Source organism: Centropristis striata, chromosome 15, assembly GCF_030273125.1.
Source record: "Centropristis striata isolate RG_2023a ecotype Rhode Island chromosome 15, C.striata_1.0, whole genome shotgun sequence".
Classification (NCBI taxonomy): Eukaryota; Metazoa; Chordata; class Actinopteri; order Perciformes; family Serranidae; genus Centropristis; species Centropristis striata.
Window position 1 is genome coordinate 11,366,114 of NC_081531.1, and position 16,643 is coordinate 11,382,756.

The 16,643-nt window shown below is 36.1% G+C and overlaps 1 protein-coding gene across 1 annotated transcript in view; it reads left to right on the forward strand.

Moving 5' to 3' along the window:
- The window catches only part of gabra6b (gamma-aminobutyric acid type A receptor subunit alpha6b), a 44,892-nt gene that overhangs the window by 19,393 nt on the left and 8,856 nt on the right, over positions 1 to 16,643 (forward strand). The window contains exon 9 of the mRNA XM_059351657.1: positions 11,607 to 11,863. Within this exon, the coding sequence (XP_059207640.1) occupies positions 11,607 to 11,863 (257 nt within the window). The remainder of the gene's footprint in view (positions 1 to 11,606; positions 11,864 to 16,643) is intronic.

Genomic DNA, 16,643 nt, shown 5'->3' on the forward strand with positions numbered 1-16,643 from the left:
CGGCAACAAAGGATGGCAGATACTGAATCTAAAGTCACAGGTGGAGTTTGTTTTATGTTGTTGGTTTGTAATATGCACAAAAAGGTCAAAAATGAACTGTAATTCTTGGAGCAGCTGCAAAGGGTGAATTGCATCCTAAAATGTGCTGCTAAGCAAAGAATGCATCAATGCTCTTTTGCTATTTGCATGTATTTCAATTAGGTTATATGCATACATTTGCTGCAAATTATCTAACCGAAAAAAAAACCCAACTCAAATTCATCGACATTCATTGCCACACACACACGATGGTGGTAACTGAACACATACAGTCATGGAAAAAAAGACCACCCTTGTTTTCTCCTTGCTTTCTTGTTCATTTTTAAGCCTGGTACAACTGAAGGTTGAAATTTGTTTGGACAAATATGATGATAACATTAAAAATAGCTCATAAGAGTTTAAATTTAAGAGCTGATATCTAGACATTTTCCATGGTTTTCTTGATAACGATTTTGGTTATTATCGAGAAAACCATGGAAAATGTCTAGATATCAGCTCTTAAATAAAATTCTTATCAGTTATTTTTATTATTATCATTATATTTGCCCAAACAAATGTACCTTTGGTTGTACCAGGCATTAAAATGAACAAGAAATGGAAGAAAGCAATGGTCTAATAAATGTCTGTAAGGGATGTCGTCCAATTACTTATTTATTTTGGATTTGTGATAGTGTCATGACAATAATAAATAAAGCTCTCCTATAGTGTTTTTCACAATATGTTTTATTTGTTATATAATAACAATATATAATATAATATAATATAATATAATATAATATAATATAATATAATATAATATAATATAATATAATATAATATAATATAATATAATATAATATAATATAATATAATACAATATAATATAATATAATATAATATAATATAATATAATATAATATAATGTAATATAATATAATATGTTTTATATATAGAGTTTTTTTCACTGGAATTGTGTGAAACCCAGAAACATCATTTAGACACTGTTTTATGTTAGGAATGGGTATAGAAACGCCCCCAAGGCTAAATTATTAAAGATCAGTATTGACTATGAATTTTTATATGCTCCAACTTATTGGTGCTTTTTAATGTCTTTGTTGAACATGTAGGATACCCGTCCTGAAACACTGGCATTCATTCAAATAAGTACTAGTTTGTCATTTGGCGTCTTTACCTCTTTGCGTGTTATGGATTGCATGCATTACACATTTGCATTACTGATCTCTGCAATCATCAGGAAAGGGTATTATGCCAACCACCTGCTCACGCACTTATACATGTGTCCTCATTTGTGTGCTCATCATAATTTGCTCCATAACTCTACGATTGATCAAAGCCACACAGTATATGTTTTATCTTCATATACTTCTATGTTTTTTTTTTTTTTGGTTTGGTTTGTTTTTTTTGTAATGTGTATGTCTGGACGAAACACTATAAAGAGAATTCAGTTTGTTGTCAGTAGCCTCATGCTTACTGTCCTACAAAGCCTTATTGCAGTAGCTACATTTTGGGTTGAAATTGAGTTATAACTAAAATTAACTCCTTGATGTCTGTTTTATCTTGTGACAAAGTTTTAGATTTAAATTTTGCTTGATTTCAGAGAAATAACTATACAATTTTCAGTAAGTAATAATTCAAAACCAAAGCACTCTGCTTTGACTGTGATACAGTGTAGCCTGGAATAGAAATTATACGTTTATTTGATAGGGCAATTATTATCTAGATAGTGATTGAGTAAAAAAGTGAGATCAAATTATATTAAAATATGACATTACTTTATAATATTAAGTCCAAAATACACAACTCTTTGAATAGAGTTGTTAATCACACTTATAACAAAATCAATTTGAAAAAGTGTATTCACCAAAAACAAAATATAAAAGCTGAAAGAAGACGACAACATTCTAGTAACTGGTCTCTGTTTTTGCATTACTGTTAGAACCTTTTAAAGCAATGCAAAGCCAGAGTGCAGTAACAACATTTTTGGGGTCAAAGGTCAAATAAATCATCATGATTTTTGAGCATAAAATTTACATAATCAATGCATGTAGAAATAAGTATCATAACATTAACCTACCTATAACCTTTTCAGCTGGCCAGTTAACAAAACGTTGAAAAACTTTAAAGCAGTTTTTCTCAGTTTTACCCTTTGCACAGTTACTGTAGTTAGGCTTTGTAGGGCAGCATAGCCTGGTCACACAGTACTGGCTGCAAAAACCTAAGGTGTGTAATCAAAATGTTATTTTTAGTTGTTAATCAGCAGGGAGTTGCATGTTCAAAGGTAATTTAGTGATTTCACATAACACATTGTCTGCCCAGAGTGAGACCAAGCCAACAATAAAATCCAGCATCCTAGTGCTAGTTATCAATCTGGATTGTTTTCTCGTGTGAGTTGCTGAGTGTTGTGATTCCCTGGTGAACTGTCCCTTTAACATTTGTCAAGCAAAGAAAAGGATTAGACTTAAGTTACTCAGTCTGTAGAATTGTTGGACCATTTTATCATTCCAAACAGAGAGAACCTTTGTGAAATGTTCTGACTTTTCCCCTAAGCTTTGTGTAAGAAGAACATGTGACCAAATCATTTGCTGAGGTCTCAAATGTTATCACTAGTGTTTTATAAATCCTTATCACTCTTCTTTTCTTTAAAGTTATCACCTTAGCAAGACACAAAGGAAACTAGTGATTAACATTATACCAGGGTTCAAAACAGAGCTTGAACTTGTACAACTAAGAGGCGGGAGAAGATTATCCGTCAGAATGAGAAGTCAGAAAAGTCTTTCAAAGTGTTATCTCTTGCATGTCAATCAAAATTGTTAAGAAAAAAGTAACACAATTTTCACAGGTAACATGTTTTATAATTCCTGTGAAGATAATCCAATTGATCTATTTCTTATACAGCTCTGGAATAAATTAAGAGACTGCTGGAAAATGATCCGTTTTGCTGTTTTTACTTTTTATAGGCTATTTATTTTGAGTAAAATGAACATTTCTGTTTCATTCAATAAAGTGCTAACAACATTTCTCTCAAATTTGAAATGAAAATATTGCCATTTAGAGCATTTATTGGCAGAAAATAACAACTGGTCAAAATAACAAAAAAAAGATGCAGTGTTTTCAGACCTCGAATAATGCAAAGAAAACATATTCATATTCATGCTTACATTTACATTTAGTCATTTAGCAGACACTTTTATCTTTTTTAAGCGACTTACAGGGGGAAAAAGGGACCAATCAAGGTATAGTGCGATAAGAGTCATTAGTGCAGTAAAAAGTGCTAGTGACAATTCTTTAAGGGGTAGAGTTGTGGTGTGGTGCTAGGAGAGAAGATGCTCTCTGAAGAGCTGGGTCTTCAGGAGGTTTTTAAAGATAGAGAGGGACGCCCCTGCTCTGGTTGGAGCTGGTAGTGTGTTCCACCAACGGGGAACAAGAAATGCAAAGAGTTTGGATTACCTTGGACCAACGGGGGGCAGAGCCAGGCGCCGTTCATTGGAAGAGCTCAGCGGTTGTGCGCTCAATGAGCAGCGGTGTGACATGTGACCTTTTTGGCTGGTTGTAGACCAGGCGCGCCGCCGCGTTCTGGATCATCTGAAGCGGTTTTACTGTGCAGTCTGGGCCCGTCAGGAGGGCGTTACAGCAGTCAAGTTTTGAGATGACGACAGCTTGTGTCAAGAGTTGAGTGAGTTTTTAAACAACACAAAACTAAAATTTTAACTTAGGAATAGGTTAGAAATCCTTATTGGTGGGATAATCTCAACCTTTAATCACAGCAGTGGTTTTTATAATCTTCCTCATAAAATCAGATTTGGTTCAGGTGATCAGCTGATCAGTGTCTCATTGAGTAGAATGAGGAGGCTTGTGTTGGAATAAAACCAACACTGGAATGGACGGGCTGCCATAGATGTAGAGATGCTGATTTAAGAAACATTTGTGAGAGGGGTCTCTTAATTTTTTCCAGAGATGTATGTATCTGTTATTTTATTCATCAGTATTACTGTGGGAGCACTAGTAGTTTAAGAGGTGGTAACATACAAAAAATATTTTATTTTACATTACTTTATATTACTGTAAGGCATTTGATTGAGTGCCTCCTGGCAAAATGCTTCAAGTGAATATAATTTGAACTTTTATTGTGAAGGGCAAAAGCAGAGGAAGTATGGGCTTCTCATGATATGTAAGAGTAAACACAAGTTTCTGACCATTTTGGTTCACGTGGTAACGGACTGCTTTCTCTGTGTTTTGCTTTCATTATTTGCATTAGTACATCCCCTGCTACATAATATTTTGTATATGTATTTACTATTTCAACGCCGTATTTTGAAGAGCGTCCGAGCTAAAAAAAATTTATTTTTCATTTTTTAGCATCCTCCTAAACCATAAATGTGAACTCAAACAATCTTCATTTCTGCTATAAATTTGGACATTTTAACATGGGTGTAAATGAGGATTGAGTGTTTTTGGAGCTAGCCTCAAGTGGCCAGTCGAGGAATTGCAGTTTTAGCACTTATTCATTCACTACACATTTCAGCCAGAGGTTGCTGCTTGCATGAAATACATTAAAACATCTCCATGCATATATCCATATCATCCACCTAATAAGCATCCAGTTATTATATACACATTCACTTAACACCCACATAGATGAACCTCTGTGCACTTCCTCCTGTGGCGTATTGGTAGTGCACACTCAGAGTAACCTTATTTCACACACACACCTACACATACACTATGGGACACAGTAATATGTAGCTCCCAGCAAACCCACACACATGAATACCCACACCCAAACAACCATACATCCATCCGTCAGTGCCCATCCTCCATGTGTCAGAGTGGGTCTGTTGAAATCTAGAGCAGTGGATAAAGAGAAGAGGAGCTGATCCCTCTGGGATTTGACCAGGAAGAAGCCAAGCAAGCCTGTTGTCATTAACAAAAATAGCTTGTGTACAGGATCAGCTGCGTACACGTAGAGTACCCTATGCCACCACACACACAGACCATGTACTGACTGCATCTTTTACCTCAGAAGGAAGCGCTATAGTGATAGGGAGCTGACATTTGAAGCTGGTGCTGTTGGAGTTATGGATAGCAACCATATACAGGTGCATCTAAAAAAATTAGAATATCATAGGAAAGTTTATTTATGTCAGTAATTCAATTCAAAAAGTGAAAAGAACACATTATATAGATCCATTACACACAGAATGAAATATTTCATGTCTTATTTTATTAAATTTCTTCTTCTTATAATGACTAGTGCAGTGCCCGTAGGAAGTATGTATTCGTACATTACATGCCACACTGCAACATCTGCAACTCCATAAAACACTTTTCATAAGGTACCACACCATCAAGCACATACACACTGAACATTGATATTCGCTGGAAACTATTTGAATATTATTGGAAAATCGAACCTTGTAGCACACTTTAAAACTCTGAAAGATAGGTAGGCTAAATAGACTTACAGATGAGATGAGTCAGGCGTGAAAATCCAGAGTGAATTGTGTTACTGACCAGGTGTAGGCCTATCACACAATGGGGCGGAGCTCCCCTAAAAGGCGTCCGATCGGAAACAGTGGAATGCCGCAGCATGTCCTATGTAAATTAATGATATTTTGAAGAATGAATTCAAAAATCTTCAAAATCGAGGATGCACACCTTCGTGCCATGCGCAGCTCACATATTAAATATCACAACGGTCAGCGAGATATGCACACACAGACAGACACACACACACATGCTTCTTGCTTTTATAGATATACAATGAAGACCTAAAATTCAGTGTCTCAAAAAATAAAAAAAATAATAAAAAGAATGTTTAATATGGAAATGTTGGCGTCTGAAAAGTATGTCCATCTACATGACCCAATACTTGGTTGCTATTTGACTTGAACTACTGGAAATGGTATTTTCCATCATATTCTAATTTATTGAGATGCACCTGTACAGTGGAACTCAACCTTTAATACCAATTCCTCAAATTTCACTTGATCATACCAATGGGCAGGTATCCAACAGAAAGAATTATACCTAACTACAGATAAGCCTAATGTCATGATGACCAGCTGTTACATCATCCTTTACCAATGTCATGATGTTATAGGGATTTACAAATCTGAATCTATTGTTTTCCATCCATTCTTCTACCCCATAGATCTTTAACAGCACACTATTACTGTACATTTAACTTTCACCTGTCAAGAGTGTAATAATAAGATTGTTTTACTAGACTGCAGTCTCTTGAAGAAATGTCTCACACTAATGAAGTCTGAAGGGAAGTGAAGAATCTTTCCACAGTGCAGCGTTCTTCTTTCTCTCTTCCTCTCTTTCTCTCTCTCTCTTTCTATCTATGCCTCTTTATCAGACTTTGTGCTTGCCAATCAGTACTATACCACAGTGAAAGATGGTCTTGTGTTTTAGGGAAACAATGGAAAGGCCTGTTATTAAATCTACTTTTTGCTGGACGATATATTGTACAACTACATATATAATTGATATTTCTGTAATCCCACCATTTAAAGCCACTGAAACAATACGTAATATAAAAGTAAAATAATGCAAGTATAACCTTTCAAAAAGCAATGCATTTTTAATACTTAAGAATATTCACATACTGGGATATAAATTAAAAAAAAGATATAAAACTATCCTAATTAGTTAAAATAAAAACCACAAAACCTACAAAATGAATTAAATGGATTCCCTGGCTCTGTTAACAAGCACTTAAATACATTTTAAGCATTTGGCATACGGGTATACTGCCCATACAAAGTCTAACTGCAGTAACTACACAAAGGGTAAAACTAAGAAAACTGCTTTAAAGTTTTTTAACTAGCCAGCCAAATGTGTTATAGGTAGGTTCTACATGTATTGATAATGTAATTTTTATGCTCAGAACTAATGACAATTTATTTGACCTTTGACCCCAAAAATGTAGTTAGTGCACTCTGGTTTTGCTGTAAAAACTTCTAATAGTAATGCAAAACTAAAGTGCAGTAACTATAATGTTGTTGTCTTTTTTTCAGCTTTATTCTTTTCTTTTCAGTGAATAAACATTTTCTAATAAATTAGATATAAGTGTATTTAAAAGTGTTTAACAACTGTCTTTTTTTGAAGATTTGTCTGTTTTAAACAGACTATATTTTAGTCTTAATATAATTTTATCTCATATTTTTACTTAAACTTAAATTTAATTTTGAGTTGGATTATATAGTTACTGCAATTTTCATATCATTATTTCTCTGAAATAAAGCAACATTAAAATTTAAAACTTTGTCACAAGATAAAACAGACATGAATGAGTTATTTTTTACTCAGTTTCAACCAAGTATGTAGTTATTGCAGTTAGGCTTTGTAGGGCAGTATAGGGAGTCATTCATTCCTTTACAGGCAATATAGTGCCATTCCAATCCTCAAGGGTTAGGATTTGGTAACCTCAGCATTATTTTTCTGTTCTTTCAGCTTAGTCATGTGAAAAAAATGGTCATATGTTGGTTGGGAAATCCCTGATGATGCTTGTGACATTCTTAAGTAAACATGTGTACATAAGGCAGTATATATGAACATGACCTCAGTGTTTTTACTGAGATAAGCCATGCCACAATTACGTATTGTGTACAAACATACAACACCCTCTAACCATAGACCATCACCTTTTTTTTTCTCTTGGTCATGTTTCCATGGTTATGCTGCTGACTTGAAATGTTCATACAGAATCAGAATGACAGCAGTTTTTGTACGGCAGCTATCAGGAGATGTACAGTTCATGACCAATCACACTGCTGATTTGGAGATCGTTACAAAGTCCTACAGCTGCAACATAATTAAGAGTGGAATAAACAATATTTTTGTGTGTGATTTTACTATTAGCTTCTACCATTTGCAAGTAAGTGTGGTTTTGTGAAATAAATACCTCTCACCAATCTAGATTTAAGATTGGCCTGTATGTGTTTTTGGAAGAGTTCCCCTGCGGCAGAGGATTGTAACACTTTGATAGTTTCTCGACCTGTAGAGGAGCATGTAATCCTGTAGCCTCACAAATCCAGCCTAAATCTCACAAGTTCCGTTTTTGCTCCAAGACTGGAAAAAACATGCACTGTGAACTGAATAAGCCCAAAGGCTGGAAGCTGGACCCGTCACTGAAGCAGTAATGGAGTGTATTCAGTGATAGTGGAAACAGTTATTTAAACTCTCCACTGCAGTGAGCATCATTCTGCTAAAGGATGGTTTATTTCAGAATCATACCTCATCTAGTTTGGTGAAAGCTCCACATGCAAATGTGGTACTGAAAAAAACAACCCAATAGGTAATTTGTACAAGCAGCTCATTATGATCTATATTCAGTCATTATGATCCATATTCAGTCATTATGATCCATATTCACTCCTTATGATCTATATTCAGTCATTATGATCCATATTCACTCCTTATGATCTATATTCACTCCTTATGATCTATATTCAGTCATTATGATCCATATTCAGTCATTATGATCCATATTCACTCCTTATGATCTATATTCAGTCATTATGATCCATATTCACTCCTTATGATCTATATTCACTCCTTATGATCTATATTCAGCCATTATGATCCATATTCATTCATTATGATCCATATTAAGTCATAATGATCCATATTCACTCCTTATGATCCATATTCACTTATTGTGATCCATATTCAGTCATTATGATCCATTTTCAGTCATTATGATCCATATTCAGTCATTATGATCTATATTAAGTCATTATGATCCATATTAAGTCATTGTGATCTATATTCACTCATTATGATCCATATTTGCTCATTGTGATCCATATTTGCTCATTATGATCCATATTCAGTCATTATGATCCATATTAAGTCATTATGATCTATATTCAGTCATTATGATCTATATTCACTCCTTATAATCAATATTCAGTCATTATGATCCATATTAAGTCATTATGATCTATATTCAGTCATTATGATCTATATTCACTCATTATGATCCATATTCAGTCTTTATGATCCATATTTATTCATTTTGATCCACATTCACGTTATTAGGTGGTAAACTCAAGTTGCTATATAAATTCAACAGGAGCAAAGGAGGACGTCAGGTGAAGTAGTATAAAAAGCGATAAAGTCCACATAGAATGAAGTCAGGGACAATAGTTGGGTCATACAAACAGGACTTTGGCTCATGAGGGTGCTTTTCCTGTTACATCTGAAACAAAGTAAATTATAACTCAGTCATATATGTGTGAACTTGTACGGCGTGTGCCGGTGCTAGCAGCTACAGAATGTGGTAAAGCATTGCATAGGTACTTTACTCTGCTGTCGCTTACAAACAACGTTAATACCATTTAAAGTTACATTTTTAATGACATGGATCAAAAAAAATATGGCTGTATAAAAGAAAGCTAATAAAAATCCATCCACCCTCATACTTAATTGAAAATACTGTTATGGTCGCATTTCTTCTCATACTGAGATACAGGAAAGTCGTGCAGAGTTCAGCTTCTTAAGCCCATTGTGCTCCTTCATCCTTCACCGCTCCCGTTGTGTACAAAAATAGACACATATGTCAATTTCAAATGATGTAGCAACACTGTCAAAAATACTTTCATGGGTCCTTCATGTGGGAGTGGATGTAAAGCAACAAACCAGCAAAGGGCAGCTCAGCTGAGAGTCTAATGTTTCTGACAACAAGCATGGCGATGGTGGAGGAGGCAAAAGCAAAGCAGCATTGTAGAAGCCAATGGTCTGTGAAGCCATTAGATACATCGCAGCATGTGGACAGAGAACTTTTTTTCACTAATGTGTCCTCAGAAGGGTCTACTTCTTTGAACTTCTTCCTTGTGTCTGATGGTTGTGTCTTGCTTGAACTACAGTCATGGAAAAAATAATATTAGACAACCCTTGTTTTCTTCAATTTCCTGTTCATTTTAATGCCTGGTACAACTAAAGGTACATTGTTTGGGCAAATATAATGGTAACAACAAAAAATATAAGAGTTTATAAGAGTTTAATGTAAGAGCTGATATCCATTTTCCATGGTTTTCTTGATAATAACCACAATCATTATTAAGAAAACCATGGAAAATGGCTATCAGCTATCATTGCCCACACTATTTCAGGTTGTACTGCTCCGTTTCGTCTGTGTCCATAATCTTTCAGAAAAGATGCACAAATGCACAAATATGGATCAGGTGAACGCAGTAGTATTGACTCAAGGTTTTGTCCATATCATATGATGCTTACTTCTATAATAACTCAATGGAACCACTGTTGGGGCAGTACCTTCATCTTTCAAGGGAGGACAGTTTGTGGTATTTCTATGGTACTTGAGGTTTATACAGCAGTCTATACAGTTTTCTTCAGTGTATAAAAAGGGATGGCTCTCTCTTTCAGTCACTCTCTCACTCTCTGACTCTACCTACAGGCAACATGGTGTTCTTGACCCACATGAAAAGGAGAGTACATTTCCCACATGGACTCTCTCCGTTTTTCTCTCCATACACATTGTAGCTGATTTACAACTATTGGAGCAGGGAGCATGTGCTGAGATCACACTGCTTTACTGAGGGTTGATGAGGCATAGCAATAAATGTGTCAATACAGTGGGAGCCTCTTCTGTTTAATATGTTTTGTTTGCTTCCTACAAGTGTATCAATCTTCATGGAACGGGTTGATTGAAATCACATCAAATCAAAAACAAAACATCATTGATTTCCTTTGTTGGGCTTAATTACTTGTGGTACTCATTGGCATTCTAGACTACATTTTTTTTTGCAGATACACACATTTCCCACATGCACTGATCAAATCACAACTGTGCAAATATGTCAATAACATCAGGAATTCATTTTTCATTTTTGCTATCAATTATTTGTGTATTGTGTGGATATTAATTTGATATTACACATTGTCCTTTCGTATGCAGAATCATTTTCAATTACAGTATTCTAAGCACGTAACATATGATGATTGTATGGCTCTACATGGCACCAGTTTCATTATTAATACCCTCATATTACATCAGGCAATATTCTCTTTGACTCTATGGAATCTTGGGGTATTTTGTCCATTTTGAATCCTTTTCATGTCTTTTCGTGTCTTTGTAAGTCATTTTGTGTCTTTTTTGGTCATTTGTGTCTTTTTGCGTCTTTTTTTTGGTAATTTTGTGTCTGTTATGTCTTTTTTTAGTCATTTTGTGTCTTTTTTGTCATTTTGTGTCTTTTTTGGTAATTTGTGTCTTCTTTGTATCTTTTTTGGTCATTTTGTGTCTGTTGTTGTGTCTTTTTTAGTTATTTTGTGTCTTTTTTTGTCATTTTGTGTCTTCTGTGGGGTTTTTTTTTGTTTTTTTGTTATTCTGTCTCATTTTTTGTCTTTTGTGGTCAATTTGTGTCTTTTTTGGTCATTTTGTGTCTTTTGTGAGTCATTTTGTGTCTTTTTTTGGTCTGCTTTGTTTTTACGTCTGGATTTGATGAAGCCATGCTTTGGCACTTTTGGAGACTCCAGAGGGTTAATGTCAATTTCCTCATACAGCCTCTAACAACCTCTTTCCTATTTGCCTCTCCAAGGTGGATGCGACCAGTGTGCTGAAGAAGAGGATGAACTCTGCGCCACTGTTTGACCGCCCTGCCAAAACATTCCCTAACCCGCCCGTCAATGCCCAGGCCTTCCTGCAGCAGGGTTCAGCTGTACCGGCCAACAACGTTCTGACTGGCACCAGTATCATCGACAAATACTCCCGCATCCTCTTCCCACTTTCGTTTGGCGCCTTCAACCTTGTCTACTGGATCGTCTATCTCACAAAGGACACAATGGAGATGTCCAGGTGAACAGATGGCATGGTTTTTACCAGTAATTCAAGCACTTCCTCACTGGAAATAGTTTGTCTGGGTAAATCTTGTTAAACCTCAAACAGGCTTCTGTAAAAACGTGTCCACAAGTCCCATACTTGTGTGTATGGGATAATAAGTTAGTTAAACCCTTATTTCTGTAGCACTTGTGACAAGCCAGCCAGACTTTTCACCTCTTTAAACCCCTAAACTTTTGAACCTATGTTTCTGCAACAGTAGCTGTGGTTGTTTAAAAATGAATCAAAACCAAGTGCAATGATTGCATGGCCTATTTTCCACTTTAAATGTTTACAGAAAGAGATTTTAATGGATTTCTTGGATCAACAAAAAAGCTGACATAGTTTTCTTAGTCAGCTTACAAATTTGATCAGCTGCTTGAGTTTATCAAAGTTGTTGGAGCTTGCCATTTCTGTCTCATTGTGTTACATAGTAATAGTGAAATATCCATGGAGTGGCAGGCATGCAGTAGGTAATCAGGATCTAAATAATAATGCAGTTTGTAGCTAAATTGGCCGGAGAAAAAGATACTTTGTAATTCTCAAAGCCCCCACAAAGGGTGAAATGCAACCTTAACTATGCTGCCAAGCAGTCTTGGTGCATAAACAAATAACTTAATATACATATATATGGCCTCATTGCAAAAATAGTCAAATTCAATAAGATCAGCACTGTTTGCTTCAAGCAGTTAGAGTGAAAAAAAAAAGTTTAGTTAAGAAATTAAGTTAAGTTAAAGATGTTCGGTCAAACTCATTTATTTGGAGATGCAGTGACAGGATGCTGTCTTTAGTCTCGAACGTGTGAGCTCAAACAAGAAAGAAATTGATGAAAAAATAGCTACAACCCCAGCCCGGATTGACTTGGATTGAGTGACTTGATAGACTTGGATTGAGTGTCAGGGCCCATTGGGTTTGGATGGGTTTGCTGACATCCAACAAGATCTCCAACCTAAACGACAGAATAGACGATTTGTCAATACCGCCCATAACGACACATATGAGCGTTTGTCAAAATGACCCTTTTGCGGCTCACAGTACCACGGATCATTAAACAAATAGCACACGTCATTAAACATGCATGTACGTTTCCAGTTGTAAAAGAGGCTGCAGTTTCTGTGAATTTAGGCTACAAAACCCCTGAACCAGGTTTAGGGCAAAAAACTTCCTGGTAAGGCGTTATAAAAAGCAGTTTAAAAAGTAAATAAATGTACGTAAATGCTGGAAGTGAAGTAGTTATGAGGGTGACATGAGTCACAAAAGTTACTTAAAAAAAAACGTGATTCACAAACCGTGAGCCACTGAAGTTATGAAAAAAATGTAAGAACCATAAAAAGTAATTTACTTTTGTTTTCACATGGGACACAGACCCCTTCTCCTGGGTGAAAGTCCGCTGTTTGTTCCACCCATCCATTTCACCTCCAACCCAACCCGAGTGTGATATCTGCCATTTAACCTCGATTTAAACGTAAATGTGAGTCGTATTTTGCTGCATATACAATCATCCTATATTGACGTTTCTGAGGAGAGATCAGTTTGTGCATTCGCATTGGAGTTTTTTCATAGCTTCACCCCTCACAACTGATGCTTTACCCTCCACACATTTATACTTTGCCACTTGGATAATTGCAATCATGCACAAAAATCGGGAAAATTTAAGTCAAGTGCAAAACTTTATGGCTGTATTTGCACCCTAATATCATCAGCACAATATCTTTTGTGAATCAGTCCTTAAGATGATGCACAATTCTTAGTGCTATCAGCTACTGTAATCCATTCTTTGCTTAGTCGCCCTGGTGTCTATAATGTATGTGTAGTTCCTAGGCATAATAATCCCTTTTAAAGCCATATCTTAAACAACACCACATGGTTCAATGCACAGAAGTGCCCCAATACTCTCACAGGCTGTATGCTGTAGTTGCTCATTTGATGTGTTTATGTAAGCCTGCATGTATGTGTGTGGTGGGAGTAGTATGGGAATGTGCATAATGTATCTGTCAGCATTATAGATTTTCTTTTCTTTTTTGTATTAATGTTTACTAGCCTGAAAGTTCATATATTATTCAGCAGTCACACAAAGCTCTTTCTTTCAGCTCTAATTATTTACCATATGGCTTTTCCCAATGTGTCAGCAGAGTTGAAGAGTTGTTCGCCAGCTTGATAGAGTAGTTAACTAATAATTGCAGTACAAGACCACCAGGCAACAGTGGCACGCTCAGTATTTGTCATTCAATGTTTTGCAATGTGTCTGGCAATGTGCAATGCCAACAGGCCACAGTACTCATAGCCTGTGGGAGTCTGTGCTTTCTGTACACAGTGAATTATAGCCTGAATTATGCCAAGTAATGCACACTTACTTCTAGTGTGTATCTGAGTTGCATTAAACTAGTAGTTAAGATTTAAGATAGTGGAATCCCATTCAATAAAATGTGATCAAACCCTACACTGCAAACAACATGAAGCTTACCAAGTATTTTCTTCTTATATCTAGCAATAGTATCTTAATGATATTGTTTTGAGTATAATTTACCTACTGACCATAGCTTTATGTGCTTATTTAATTATTAGTATTATTACTATGTGCTTATGTAATTATCTTATTGTTTAAAGACTTCCTTCTAGGATTGACATTGTGAGCTTTTCCATGCTTTTCAAGCTATTCAACTGTTGAATATGATGAGTTTTTACCTAAAATATTGGCTCCAGTTGAGAGTTTTAGTTGCATGCAGTTTAAATGCTACATTTTGTACCACCAAAACATTTTAGTTTCAAGTATTGCTGGCTTATTCAAGCCATAATTGCTCAAAATAAGTATATTTGGAGTTATTATTTCAAGACATAATTGGTTTTCCCAGTGCCTTGATATTTTTTACTTATTTAAAGAATTCTTACAAAGAAAAATTAACTTATTACACTGGCAGATAATTGTACTTGTTTCGAGCATAAATTTGCTTTATTCTAGTTATTTATTTCTTATGTTCTGTCAGTTGGTTTTTGCAGTGTAACCTTACTGGCTACATCCCAATCTACAGTGCTGAAAAATCATTTGAGTACATAATAATTTGGATATCATTTGATTTTAACACCAAACAACACTGAGATCACTTGAAACAGCATTCAAACAAGGTAGCTACTGATGTCGTCAGATGAATTGGGAAGGCACATAAATGTCATTTTCACAAGTTGTCTCACATACAGTCTGTGATTCACAGCTCTTATTGATCGTAGATTCCAACAGTCCTCATGGCACTCTTATTGCTAAAGCAATATATCTGTCAACATCTTGCTGCGGTGTTTTGATGACATGAAGAGATGTATGTTGCTCTCATACATCCTGTAAGGTTTGACACGTTGATAGAGTGCTGAGGCTGCTTGAAGGAGAGAAGCTGTTTATGATGCATGTGTGTATGTAAGTTTGTGCATTTGATTTGTCCCAACAATATGCTCTAAACGGCTGCATATGCCTGGTAGTGCATTTATGTGCATGCTATTGACTTCTAACTGCAGGGCTTTTTTAACTGTGTGGGTTCAGCTCCTTTCATTCCCTGCCTTGCTCTTTCTCTAAAAAGGGAAGAGCCCTAAGGCCAGAGCTAAGACAAGTCGGATGACATGACAGTGTTGGCAGGCGTCGGGGTAGCTCTGTGTGACTAACCCTCTTAGTGACACTGTCTCAACTGTTTCTATTAATTGATAGGGACTGTAAGCGAGAAAGCAGAACCTGACAAACTCGATGTAGGAAAGCAGCAGAGTGGTGGCCTCGGAGCACTGGGCACCAACGGGAAATAGAAATAAGGGCATGCATTTAGTTTGCATGTGAGTTTCAGTTAAAATGTGTGTGCAAAAAACACAAGAATGTCTGCATGCATTTGAGTGTACGTCCATGCAAGAACAGCGAGTGGACGGAGTGATAAAAGGAAAGAGGGGGTGATACAACACCGTGCCCCAGGCCTGACACTGTAAATCCCAGCGGTGTTTGAACCTGTAGCTGAACAACCAGTGCAAAGAACAAGTACAACCACAGGTTGTCACTGTGATTGATTGTGGTCACATCATTCTCACTGTAAAAGTCAAGATGTCTTACATGGACAAAAATTGTCACAGGTTGCTGTAGATGGTGTGGTAGATTTTACAGCTGAGTTCATTTTAACTTGAAAATTGGTTGCTATACCAACAAGCCAGAGAACCCAACAACTTAGGTACTTGTTGACATGATGATGATTTATATTTGAAATACAATTATTTTAACAGGCACACTACAAATAAATAAACAGTTGCTAATCTTTAAAGGGGACATATTATGGGGCGTCCCGGTGGCTCACACTGGTAGAACGCTTACCATGAAGGCCGCGTGCTTGCTGCAGTGGACCCGGGTTCGAAATGCCTGAGGTCCCTTTGCTGCATGTCTTCCCCTCTGTCTCCCACTTTCTATCTGTCACTATATAATAAAGAAGTAAAATGCCAAAAAAAAAAAAAAAAAGGGGACATATTATGCTCATTCTCAGGTTCATACATACAACGTATTGTTAGTTTCTACTAATTGTTTGTTTACATGTTTTTATCTTCAAAAAACAAATTATTCTCATACTGTCTGTCAAACAACACCCTCTATCTGAAATGCATTGTTTTAGTGCCTGTCTCTTTAAGGCTCCCTCCCCCCAAAAGCCCACTCGCTCATTAGCTTGCAAAGGTAGCTCCATACGGCAACCTCTGGCCAGATAAGTGAAGCAAATGTTAAAGTGCCTTAAATCTGCATTCTTTCTAA